At 44.9% G+C, this 12837-nt stretch overlaps 1 protein-coding gene across 1 annotated transcript in view; it reads right to left on the bottom strand.

Annotated features, from left to right (window-relative positions):
- The window catches only part of LOC132772742 (BPI fold-containing family B member 2-like), a 36663-nt gene that overhangs the window by 9660 nt on the left and 14166 nt on the right, over positions 1-12837 (bottom strand). Inside the window, exons 5-11 of the mRNA XM_067467122.1 lie at positions 11615-11761; positions 9553-9610; positions 9059-9119; positions 4371-4462; positions 4096-4284; positions 923-976; positions 487-663 (exon numbers count right to left, since the gene is read on the bottom strand). Of these exons, the coding sequence (XP_067323223.1) occupies positions 487-663; positions 923-976; positions 4096-4284; positions 4371-4462; positions 9059-9119; positions 9553-9610; positions 11615-11761 (778 nt within the window). The remainder of the gene's footprint in view (positions 1-486; positions 664-922; positions 977-4095; positions 4285-4370; positions 4463-9058; positions 9120-9552; positions 9611-11614; positions 11762-12837) is intronic.

Raw genomic sequence — 12837 nt, 5'->3', positions numbered from 1 at the left:
TGACCCATTCTACATCCTGCTGCAGTTTGGAGGATGGACCATGGATGATGGGACTTGCAGTACCTTCACTCACTTCCCGAGACCGCTGCGAGCCTCATCCAATGACTGATCAAGACCAAACTTGGCACACAGAGCCCTCATGACCCACTCTACATCCTGGTGCTGTTTGGAGGAGGATGAACCATGGACGATGGGACTCGCAGTGCCTTCACTAACTTTCTGAGAGCACTGCAAGACACATAAATAACTGATAAAGACCAACCTTGGCACACAATGCCTTTCTCAAATAACCCGGGCACCGCCAGGTCCCCAAGCTAGTATATAAACCCAAATTTCCTAGTTTCCAACAGACCTCACAACCTCTGAGGATGCTTGCCACAGATGAAGGTGAAAGATCAGAAGAGAATGCTACTGGAACATGGTCATACAGACAAAAAACCTCACAGCAATTCAACAACAACAACAACAACAATGGTGTTTACTCACCACTCCAAGTGTGCAGAGAGTCTGGGCTACTGCTGAAGATCTTGCTGTGTCCACAACCACCTCGACGGAAATTCTGACCCGCAAAAGAGCAGCGCCCTCCCGGAAGCTAACGAGGGGGAATTTGCTGAGTACCACGTTGAGTCCAAGAGCAACTTCCTTTGGAAATTTTTGTCTGATCTAGAGCAGGAGGAAGGAAACAAGGAACGAATGCAATTTGACACCCCTTTAACTGTAGCCTTCTCTGGCAATGAGTGCCAAACGACAATTCTCAGGGTCCCATGACATTGACCTCTGGCAAGTTAAAGTGAGGACAAATTAAATTAATTCTGCAGTGGGATGTCTCCAAGGATAAGTCAGAGCCAATATGTTCTCCTTCAGGAATGCCAAATATTCAAAGATGACGGCTGAGTTGCGGAAGGGTTCCTCCAAAACTTACCGAAGGGATGGCCGGTTCCAACATGGAGGTGGTGAGGTGGTATCCTTTGAGGTTCTGCAGAAAAACAAAGAGGTCTCAGCATTAGACTGTAAGAATGAGGGAGTTAAAATTTAAGAGCAGAGAAAGGGGCCAATACAATATCTCACTTCTGGTGGAGGCCAAACAAAAACCCATGACCAGGGCATGAGAGCAAAAGCACTTTCCATTCCCTGTCTGCCATCAAAACAATAGCCCACAGTAGCACAATGGGTTCAACCCTTGTGCCGGCAAGACTGCTGACTGACAAGGAGAGCGGGTAGAACTCCCTCTGTCAGCTCCAGCTCCCCATGTGGGAACATTAGAGAAGCCTCCCACAATGATGGTAAAACATCAAACTTCTGGGCGACCCCTGGGCAACATCCTTGCAGGCGGCCAATTCTCTCACACCAGAAGCAACTTGCAGTTTCTCAAGTTGCTTCTGACATGAGAAAAACAAACAAACAACCAATATACTGTACAGAGACTGGTTCAAGATTGGGAAAGGCGTACGGAAAGGCTGCATACTCTCACCCAACCTTTTTAACGTTTATGCAGAACACATCATGCGAGGATGTGCGGGGCTTGAGGAATGCAAGGCTGGGGTGAAAATTGCTGGAAGAAACATTAACAACCTCAGATATGCAGATGACACCAATCTGATGGCCGAAAGCGAGGAGGAGCTGAGGAGCCTTCTAATCAAGGTGAAAGAAGAAAGCGCAAAAGCCGGGTTGCAGCTAAACATAAAAAAAACCAAGATTATGGCAACAAGAATGATTGACAACTGGAAAATAGAGGGAGAAACCGTGGAGGCCGTGACAGACTTTGTATTTCTAGGCGCAAAGATGACTGCAGATGCAGACTGTGGCCAGGAAATCAGGAGACGCTTCCTTCTTGGGAGGAGAGCAATGTCCAGTCTCGATAAAATAGTAAAGAGTAGAGACATCAGACTGGCAACAAAGATCCATTGCCTAGTCAAAGCCATGGTCTTCCCTGTAGTCACCTACGGATGTGAGAGCTGGACCTTAGGGAAGGCTGAGCGAAGGAAGAGAGATGCTTTTGAGCTGTGGTGTTGGAGGAAAGTGCTGAGAGTGCCTTGGACTGCGAGAAGATCCAACCAGTCCATCCTCCAGGAAAGAAAGCCCGGCTGCTCACTGGAGGAGACAGGAAAGCCTAGAGAAGACAATGATGCTGGGGAAAGTGGAAGGAAAAAGGAAGAGGGGCCGACCAAGGGCAAGATGGATGGATGGCATCCTTGAAGTGACTGGACTGATCTTGAAGGAGCTGGGGGTGGTGACGGCCAACAGGGAGCTCTGGCGTGGACTGGTCCATGAGGTCACGAAGAGTCGGAGACGACTGAACGAATGAACAACAACAACATACTGTACAGAGGCTTGCTGCCACAAATCCTGGAGATCTGCATCCACAATTAGCATGCAATCCCCTTTTGCCATTCCGTTTGTGCTTTAATTGCATGTGGCTCTTTCATTAGTGAACAATACCCACAAGCAAAACCCAATTTGGGTTCATTGACACCAGGCAGTTATATTTTTCAAATAGCTTCAGGACCTTGGATAGCTCTTTCCAATTGTCAAGTTAATACCTGGAGTAGATTCCCTTCTTCAGTGGCATGGGGCTTGTTACTCTAACCAACCGGGACTGTGGCGCAGCTGAATGGGATCTAGATGAAGCCTGGCACACAGACCCAACATGACCAACTTCAACTACTACCAGGGTTTGGGTGGGATTGACCCAGGATGTTGGGAGTTGTAGTTCGGCCACATCCAGAGAGCACTGTGAACCCCACCAATGATGGATCTAGATGAAGCCTGGCACACAGACCCAACATGACCAACTTCAACTACTACCAAGGTTTGGGTGGGATTGACACGGGATGTTGGGAGTTGTAGTTCACCCACATCCAGAGAACCCTGTGACTCCCATCAATGATGGATCTTGACCAAAGTTGGCACACATACCTCCCATGACCAACTTTAACTACTGCCAGGGTTTGGGTGGGATTGACCCAGGATGTTGGGAGTTGTAGTTCACCCACATCCAGAAAGCACTGTGAACCCCACCGATGATGGATCTAGATGAAGCCTGGCACACAGACCCAACATGACCAACTTCAACTATTGGCACAGTTTGAGGGCAATGACAGATGATGATGGGAACTGTTGTTTACCCACGTCCTTATGCATTTTCTAATGTGACCATTCATAAAACCAAAAATAATGATTACTAGTGCTAGGTAACCACGGAAAAATTTGTTTCTAAACTCGATTCTTTTTAGGGGGTTTTTGCGTTTCGTTTTTTAAAAGAATTCCGATTTTTTTCTTTAAAAAAGTTCGAAATATACGAAATTTCGTAAATTACGAAACAATTATGAAACAATAACGAATCGATTCGTTAATGGCGGACGCGATTGCGCAATATGCAAAAAAAACCCTCCAAATGGGACAGGGGGAACTTCTGAAGCTTTCCTCTCCCTCTGTTGTTGACTGTTGGTGTGATAATTTATTTTTTATCACTGATAAAACAAACTACAACCATAAAACTTGCACCAGACATACGGAAATAATTTCGAAACAATTACGAAACAATTACGAAATAAATTGAAAAATTTGTTTCGATTTTTAATTGCTCCTGCATGGCTCAATATCGGATCGTAAGCTAATTTAAATACGAATTAATAACGAATTACAAAATTAACGAATGAAACTGCCCAGCCCTTATGATTACTTCTAAGATTTATCATTACAAAAGACCTAACCCAGATATTGTCAGATATATATATAATATATATACACACACACACACAATTGGTTTGTGTATATAGGAATAAGCAAACCAATTATGAAGCACAAGAGAGGGAAAATGATATTGATAATAATATTGGTGTAAATAAACAAAACTGTAAATGAAAAAACTACAAACCACAGTATAAATGTGGCAAAGGTGTGAAACACACAGTCAATTTTCAGCTGAAGCAGTTCTGAAGCAACATAATACACCGTAAAGGCAGGGTGTGATAATGACCTTATCCTACCCAGGTGGGACATATGGCTGTTAGGAATTGTGGGAGCTGAAGTCCAAAACACCTGGAGAGCCAAAGTTGGCCCCTGCCTGCTTTAGAGCCCCATCATTCTACTGACCGAAGGGTTTCGCATGTTGAAATTGAGGACTCCGGATTTCATCAAGGTGGCAAACATTTTGCTGATAAAGGGCTCCGAGATGCCCATGTTCACCATGGAGTCAACATCATCCTTCCGAGGGGGTGGCAGAGAGAAAGGGATCTCGGGGACGGAGATGTCAAAGGGCCTCCCCATCAACGCAATAGCTGCCTGTGGAGAGGTCAGAAGAGTAATTGTCACACCATTTTATGTGTCAGAAATGAACTATCGGAGTCACAACAGAGAGGTGCGCTTACGTTTAAGTCCAGATCGATGTAATCGCTGGTGATCTCAGGTGGGTCCAGCATGGAGTACTGGAACCTCGACATGGGGTTGATGGAATTCACGCCTGGAAATCGGGCAAAATGTGGTTATGCCTAAGAACCCGCAAATTCAGTTTTGCCATTTTAAAGAAAGGAAAGAGAATAGTGGATGTCCAGAGGAAGAGGACTAAAATGAACAAAGGTCTGGAGAACATGAATCCCTATGAGGAGCATATTAAAGAGTTGGATCTATTTAGCTTGTAGGGAGACATGACAGCCATGTATCAATATGTGAAATGATGTTATAAAGTAGAGGGATCAGGTTTGTTTTCTGCTGTCCTGGAGACTAGGACTCAATGGAGCCATGGGCTCAAATGTCATGAAATTTGAGGTATGGATTCCATGGAATTGTATGAAAGGTGTATGATTTGCTCTGGAGAAGCTAGGTTTTCCAATGCAAGCTCATACTGAGAAGTGGGCAAACTTGCTTTCTGATGCTCTGGAGCAGGCATGGGCAAACGTTGGTCCTCTGGGTGTTTTGGACTTCGACTCCCATAATTCCTACCAGCCTACCTCTGTTTGCCCATGCCTGGAGACTAGGACACCATGGAGCAATTGATTCAAATACGAAATTCCAAGAACTTCCTGATGGTAAGAGTTCTTCAATAGTGGAATATGCCGCCTGGGAACATATTGGAGTCTCCTTCCCTGGAGGTTTCAAAACAGAGGCTGGATGGCCATCTGTCAAGAGGACTTGGATTGTGTCTTCCTGTAAGGCAGAAGGACTCAATAGGATAACCATTCTCTAGTAGAATGTAGACTACTTGGGAGTCTGGTGGACTCTCCTTCTTTGTAGGTTTCTAAGTCTGGATGGCCATCTATTATGTATTCCGTTGTGGCCCAATTTAGTTGGATTGGATGACCTTTGTGGTGTTTTCCAACTCTTTGATTCTCTCTTTCCCTAATGAAGTAGGAAGGAAAGGATAGACAGACCATACTTGGGCTTAGAATCATAGAATCCTAGAGTTGGAAGAGACCTCCTGGGCCATCCAGTCCAATCCCATTCTGCCAAGAAGCAGGAATATTGCATTCAAAGCACCCCTGACAGATGGCCATCCAGCCTCTGTTTGAAAGCTTCCAAAGAAGGAGCCTCCACCACGCTCTGGGGCAGAGAGTTCCACTGATGAACGGCTCTCATAGTCAGGAAGTTCTTCCTCATGTTCAGATGGAATCTCCTTTCTTGTAGATTGAAGTCATTGTTCCTTGTCCTAATCTCCAGGGAAGCAGAAAACAAGCTTGCTCCCTCCTCCCTGTGGCTTCCTCTCACATCTTTATACATGGCTATCATGTCTCCTCTCAGCCTTCTCTTCTTCAGGCTAAACTTGCCCAGTTCCCTAAGCCACTCCTCATAGGGCTTGTTCTCCAGACCCTTGATCATTTTAGTCACTCTCCTCTGGACACATTCCAGCTTAGAGTCAATCTCTCTCTTGAATTGTGGTGCCCAGAATTGGACACAATATTCCAGGTAAAGTGGTCTAACCAAAGCAGAATAGAGGCTTCTCCTGAATGCCCTTCCACCTGGGCATTGGTATCTCCACCCAACACCTAGCCCTTATTGAAGAAAGTGGCTGCTATAATAATCATATGTTGACTTAAGACCTGTGTGTCAATATTGAATTTCTTCCTCATTGCAGTCCCTAGAGTGTATTTGACTTTCTCATCAAGAAGGGTCACGAAAGGGCAGCCTCCAACATTGAGCAAACAACATTCCTACAACTTTCCTTTAAAGGAACTGAAACAGATCTGACACTAACACGGTTCTACAAACCTCTGGGCAAAAACGTTTTCTCTGCCAGATTCCTTGCAAGCAAAACCAAGCGGGCAAAAAGGTTGGGATTGGGCCACTGGAAGAGGCATCCATCCACATCATCAGAACCACGTGATTCCCACCCATGACTGAAGGCACAGCTCTTCTCCTCACGTGTCAGGTGTCTCAGCCTTCTTGTTTGACAGCAACTCCTATGGTTTGTTGTAGGGTTTTCAGGCTATATAGCCATGTTCTAGAAGCATTCTCTCCTGGCGTTTCGCCTGCATCTGTAGCAGGACCAGTCTAAAAACTACCATGTCAGGATGCACAGAGAAGCCATGGAAATCCACAAGAAGCAGGTGAACAATTTCAACAGAAAGGAAGAAACCATGAAAATAAACAAAATCTCACTACCAGTATTTAAAAACTCTAAAATCATAACAGTAAATAAAGAACACTCAAACACAAGGGAACCAGACAAGAAACAATCAGGGACAGCTAATCACCTCTCAACAAAGGATTCCCCCAGGAAGTAACATGCCACACTTAAAAACTGTCAGGCCATCAGATGTTAATCAAGGTGGCCAATTGAAACATTCACACCTATTTCCAACAGACAAGAGTTCTTTCTCCCACCCTGGACATTATTCCACAGCTATATAAACCCAACTTTAGTTTCCAACAGACCTTACAACTTCTGAGGATGCCAGCCACAGATGCAGGCAAAACGTCAGGAGAGAATGCTTCTAGAATATGGCCATACAGCCCAAAAAAACCAACAACAACCCAATGATTCCAACAATACAGCAACTCCTATCATCCACAGCCTATCTAGTGAAGAGATAATGATATTGGGAGATGCAGCCTGGCAAGAAGGGTGAGCCATCTGAACTGGTAAGGAGGAAAACAGCATCTTTGGTCATGGATGGGAATCAGATGGTTCTGTGGATGTGGCTGGACTTCAACTCCCATCATTCTCCATGTATTTTTTTATTTCGTATCAAAAGCATTGCATAAATTAATATAAAACTGATAGAAGGCGTGCAGGCAGCTAAATATCTTTTGACCAAAAACAGGCAACAGCAATGGCATTGTCTATAGCCTCCAACAAGTCTTCCTCTGTACACGAGGCAGGGCATTGTGGACAAACATACAGATACGGAATTGTCTGTTCTGCTCCACAGGGATTCTTTTAGGTCGTGCCATTTTGCCAGGTTGTCTTTTGATCTACCCATTCCACTTCTGTTCAGGGACTTCCAAGTTGCCCATTCTTGGTTTGCCCCTGGAGGAAGACCCTAGTGGGGGGAGGCATCCAGTTGGTTTAGCTGCCCAGAGGGATACCCTTGCTGTTGCCAAGAGGAGTGGTAGTTCTCATAATGCTTTTCCTTGATTTGAGTCTATGGGGAGAAGGCTGGTAGCCATGCAGTGAGTGGCTTTCACAGGGTTCAACCTTATTTCTCTCACATTTAGCAGCAACTTCCCGTCACACATCGGGGGAGGGGGGGCAATGCCAGCTAGCTTGTAGAGTTTATCTCCATTGGTCCCTAAGATCAGTTCAAGTTGCAACTCCCATCAGCCGTTGTTCTTGCTAGACTTTACCTATCATGAACCCTTACCAGCTGTGAGTTGGAGTCTGGCCACCCCTGGAGAGCCACATTATTGCAACCCTTGACTGAAGGCATGGGTTTCCTCATAAGTGGTTGGATGCCTAATTGAAACTCCCACCAGTATTTGATGTTGGATCATGTATATATGAAATTTAGTCCAGATCCATCAAGCGACATATGAGCTTTTCCCATCGGCCCCAGATCGCGCCAGCAGCAATTCCCATCATTTCCCACAGCTGGCTGAATCACATCTCCTATAATCCTCAGCTGGGGTGAAAATTGCTGGAAGAAACATTAACAACCTCAGATATGCAGATGACACCACTCTGATGGCCGAAAGCGAGGAGGAGCTGAGGAGCCTTCTCATCAAGGTGAAAGAGGAAAGCGTAAAAGCTGGGTTGCAACAAGAATGATTGACAACTGGGAAATAGAGGGAGAAACCGTGGAGGCCGTGACAGACTTTGTATTTCTAGGTGCAAAGATTACTGCAGATGCAGACTGTGGTCAGGAAATCAGAAGACGCTTCCTTCTTAGGAGGAGAGCAATGTCCAGTCTCGATAAAATAGTAAAGAGTAGAGACATCAGACTGGCAACAAAGATCCATTGCCTAGTCACAGCCATGGTCTTCCCTGTAGTCACCTACGGATGTGAGAGCTGGACCTTAGGGAAGGCTGAGCGGAGGAAGATTGATGCTTTTGAGCTGTGATGTTGGAGGAAAGTGCTGAGAGTGCCTTGGACTGCGAGAAGATCCAACCAGTCCATCCTCCAGGAAAGAAAGCCCGGCTGCTCATTGGAGGGAAGGAGACTAGAGGCAAAGTTGAAGTCCTTTGGCCACATCATGAGGAGACAGCAAAGCCTAGAGAAGGGAATGATGCTGGGGAAAGTGGAAGGCAAAAGGAAGAGGGGCCGACCAAGGGCAAGGTGGATGGATGGCATCCTTGAAGTGACTGGACTGACCTTGAAGGAGCTGGGGGTGGTGACGGCCGACAGGGAGCTCTGGCGTGGGCTGGTCCATGAGGTCACGAAGAGTCCGAGACGACTGAACGAATGAACAACAACATAATCCCCAGACTGCCTAATTGAAACCCCAACAGTCTTTTAAGTTGCACCATGAAGGGTACCAGGTTTGGTCCAGACCCACCAAGCCATGAAGGTGCCTTTGTGGAACAAACATAGAAACACACAGACAAACATGCATACTTTTATGTATATGTAGCAAGAAAATGGCTCCAACTGAACCACTTGTACTATCGAGCGTAGTAACTTACCAACCAAGGCGCCCATCTTGGTATTGAGTCCCAAAACCACATTGGAGACAGACAGACACATCTGCATGGACACAACACAAGAGTAGGAGTTAGTGGAAAGGCAGTGGGCAGCACGAAGCACTCATCACTTTACTCTCAAAGCATCTTCATTCTGCCTTTCCTTTGGCACACCAGGGTTTCCTCAAATTGGTCTGTGCAGAACCAGTGAGTGGGCAATTCACGCTTGGGTCAAAGGGTCAAACATTGAGTATTATGGAGAGTATTTTAGCAATCTCCTCTCTGGACCATTTACTACACAGTCGTCTCTGGACATTTAAAGTTTGGACTTTTTCAGACATGGATTTGATTTCAAAATGTCCTCTCTATAAATCCTTTTTTTTTTTGGGGGGGGGGGGGTAGAGACATTTGTCAAAGACTTTTCCCAAGTATAGAAGACAGAAACATCATTCAACAGAATTTATAATATGAATAAAACTTTTTTCTGGACTCTGTACCTGGTCCACCAAAGCAGCACGGATGTGGTCTTGAATAGGTTTCAGAAAGCCAAGCAAGCTAAGAAAAGGAACCACACAAAGAGGAAATGTCAATGAGAGCAAAAGAAATAACATCTTTTTCCCCAGTTAATTTTTATGAACTAAGCTGCTAACCCTTCGACCCTAACAACAACCTTATGATAAGATCAACTGTATATGAAACTTATGAGAGCTTTTGTTTTCTGCACTAGAGTTTGTCAAAGGCAAGACAGGTGAGTGGTTTATAGTTAAGCTAGAAACTATACCCTCCCAACCCTGCTCTATGCCTGCGAAACGTGGACTGTCTACAGAAGTCACATGCAACTCTTGGAACGATTCCATCAGTGCTGTCTCCGGAAAATCCTGCAAATCTCTTGGGAAGACAGGCGGAAAAACATCAGCATGCTGGAAGAAGCAAAGACCACCAGCATCGAAGCAATGGTCCTCCGCCATCAACTCCACTGGACTGGCCATGTTGTCCGGATGCCCGACTACCATCTCCCAAAGCAGTTGCTCTACTCCGAACTCAAGAACGGAAAATGGAATGTTGGAGGATAGGAAAAGAGATTTAAAGATGGGTTCAAAGCCAACCTTAAAAACTCTGGCATAGACACTGAGAACTGGGAAGCCCTGGCCCTTGAGCACTCCAGTTGGAGGTCAGCTGTGACCAGCAGTGCTTGAAGAGGCACGAATGGAGGGTGAAAGAGAGAAACGTGCCAAGAGGAAGGCGCGTCAAGCCGACCCCGACCGAGACCGCCTCCCACCTGGAAACCAGTGCCCTCATTGTGGGAGAAGATGCAGGTCAAGAATAGGGCTCCACAGCCACCTACGAACCCACCCCCAGGACACCGAACTTGGAGGACCATCATACTCGTACAAGGGATCGCCTAAGTAAGTAAGTAAGCTAAAAAAATAAACCCATACATAGCAGAGTCCTTATCAGTTGTCAGCAGAGTTTTACTGCACAATCTGACCTTGTGCTTCTCACCATTTGAAAAAACTCTTTGACTCAGTTTTTATCCAAATTCACAGTGGAGGCTTTTAATTTTGACACGTTTCTTTATGTACAGCTATAAACACGCATCAGGATCTCCTGATCTTCTATCAGTCAATGGCATATGCAGGGATATATTCACAATGCAGATAACAGATACCAGCAGCAAATGTATGGTGAGAAGTGAGAGAATCATGGCAAGAGAGAGACAACACTCTTGCCAAGGGTGGCTCAACCTATTATGCAAAGTAAGCAATTGCAGTATAGTTGATTTCACCCAGGGGCAATCTTGAGGGGAAAATAGACCTTGATATATGTGAGTTGTAGTTACTGGGATGTATAGTTCACCTACAATCAAAGAGCATTCTGAACTCCACCAACGATGGAATTGAACCAAATATGGCACACAGAACTCCCATGACGAACAGAAAATATATACCAGTGATTGGTTGCGGGGAAGGCACCAAAATACGGTTTGCTTACAGTTGAAAATTACCTAGGGTCGCCTCTGACTCTTGCTACCTTCTTTTATACCCGCTGCTCACTCGTCATCAACCACTGCTCACTTGTCATCATGACTGTCACATGGTCATGACTCAACCACTTCAGTATGTCCCTCAAGTTCCACATCACCACTCACTTAACCCTTCAGTAGGTGTGTGACCACATGTCCATTAGAACTGTATTTTCCACCAGTTTAGCACAATAAGGTTAGAGTCAATGCATTCTTGTGTAACAGTGCATTATCTATCTAACAGAGTTTGTCCATCCATGAGCCAATGAACCAGGAAGGTTTGTTGTACTTTTCTATCAGGCAAACTCCACATTGGAAAAGTTCCTTTTTCACAAGGAGCAGAGGAAACATCTGTTGACAAGCAACTTTCTCAAAATCCTAGGAGAGACTTTGTAGTTTGATGGCATCTACTCTATGTAACAGTAGGTCCAACACAAAATCATATTTGGAGAGATCTAGGAAGTCGAAAACCAATCAATTATGTAAGCTAAGTCCCACACATACAACAGAAGCACACACAAAGAACTGAGACTTACTTGTTTCCACCAAGAATGATTTGCACATCTCCGAGAATGGACTTGCAAGCAGTAATGCTCAGGAAGGGGATGCCGCTGGGAGTGCGCCCAACCCGGATGTCCAACATGATGGAGGAGCCCACCTTCAGTTCCAAGGAAGTGATCAAGCTGCGCAAAGGAAGTCAACAACGTCAGATGATTTGTTACATTTTGCTAAAAAAAAAAAGGAATAGAGGCACATCTACACCAGGCATGGGCAAACTTTTCATTGGGATTCCAGAGTTTCTTCTTGCCCGTCTATCAATTGGCGGGAAGTTTAAAAGTCTGTGAATCTCGGTTGCTGACTAGCCAATTGGCCTGGCGAGAATTTCAGCAAACTATCCTTGATTGAATTGTCGAAGCCTTTCATGGCTGGAATCACTGGGCTGTTGTGAGTTTTTCAGGAATGTATGGCCATGTTTCAGTAATGTTTTGCCTGCATCTGTGGCTAATGGCATCTTCAGAGGTTCTGTTGGAGGTGATGCAAGTGGAATGTGTTGGGGTATGTAAGAAATCAGATAGCGTGTGTGTGTCAACTGTAAAATAAGATGCACGAAGCTGATTGGTTGGGTTATGCTCAGGGAGCTAGCTGAGCCTGGGAGTTTTGGTTACAGTTACATTTGTCATGCTTGAGTTGTGCAGGTGCTTGCAGAAAAGCAGAGAAAAACAGTTTGGAGTGTGTTCTTGCTTCATGAGCAGCTGGAGGATGATTTTCCACATGGACAAAGAAAGACAATTTTTAATGTTTCACCGCGCTTTTGATTGACGATTCCTAATAGATGGCTTCTAACCATGACCTGAACTCAGTTCCTATATTTGATTACTATATTTTTAAGCTAATGCTGTAATGATCCTGTTATAATTCCTATTCTACTATTTATTATATTCACCTTTTTTTTACCAATCTATCCTATAACTTGTTTTGCATATTGATCCCCTCCCGCCAAAAATGAGATCAGTGTGGCATATTTTCTTTCTCAGGCAAGACAGTGTGTGGTCTGATCAAATGTGAAGTATGCATGATTTTACATTATACCACAGAATGTATATATACCTATGGAATAATGTTCAGGGTGGGAGAAAGAACCCTTGTCTGTTTCAAGCAAGTGTGAGTGTTGTCATTAGTAAGCTTGAATTAGCATTTGAGTAGCCACGAAGCTGCAAAGTCAATCAGTGCTAGATAGAGGTAGCCTGGCCTTTGTTGT

This window comes from Anolis sagrei, chromosome 4 (genome assembly GCF_037176765.1).
Source record: "Anolis sagrei isolate rAnoSag1 chromosome 4, rAnoSag1.mat, whole genome shotgun sequence".
NCBI lineage: Eukaryota > Metazoa > Chordata > Lepidosauria > Squamata > Dactyloidae > Anolis > Anolis sagrei.
The sequence above is the reverse complement of the archived record's forward strand: the minus strand, read 5'-3'. Positions and strand labels throughout refer to the sequence as shown.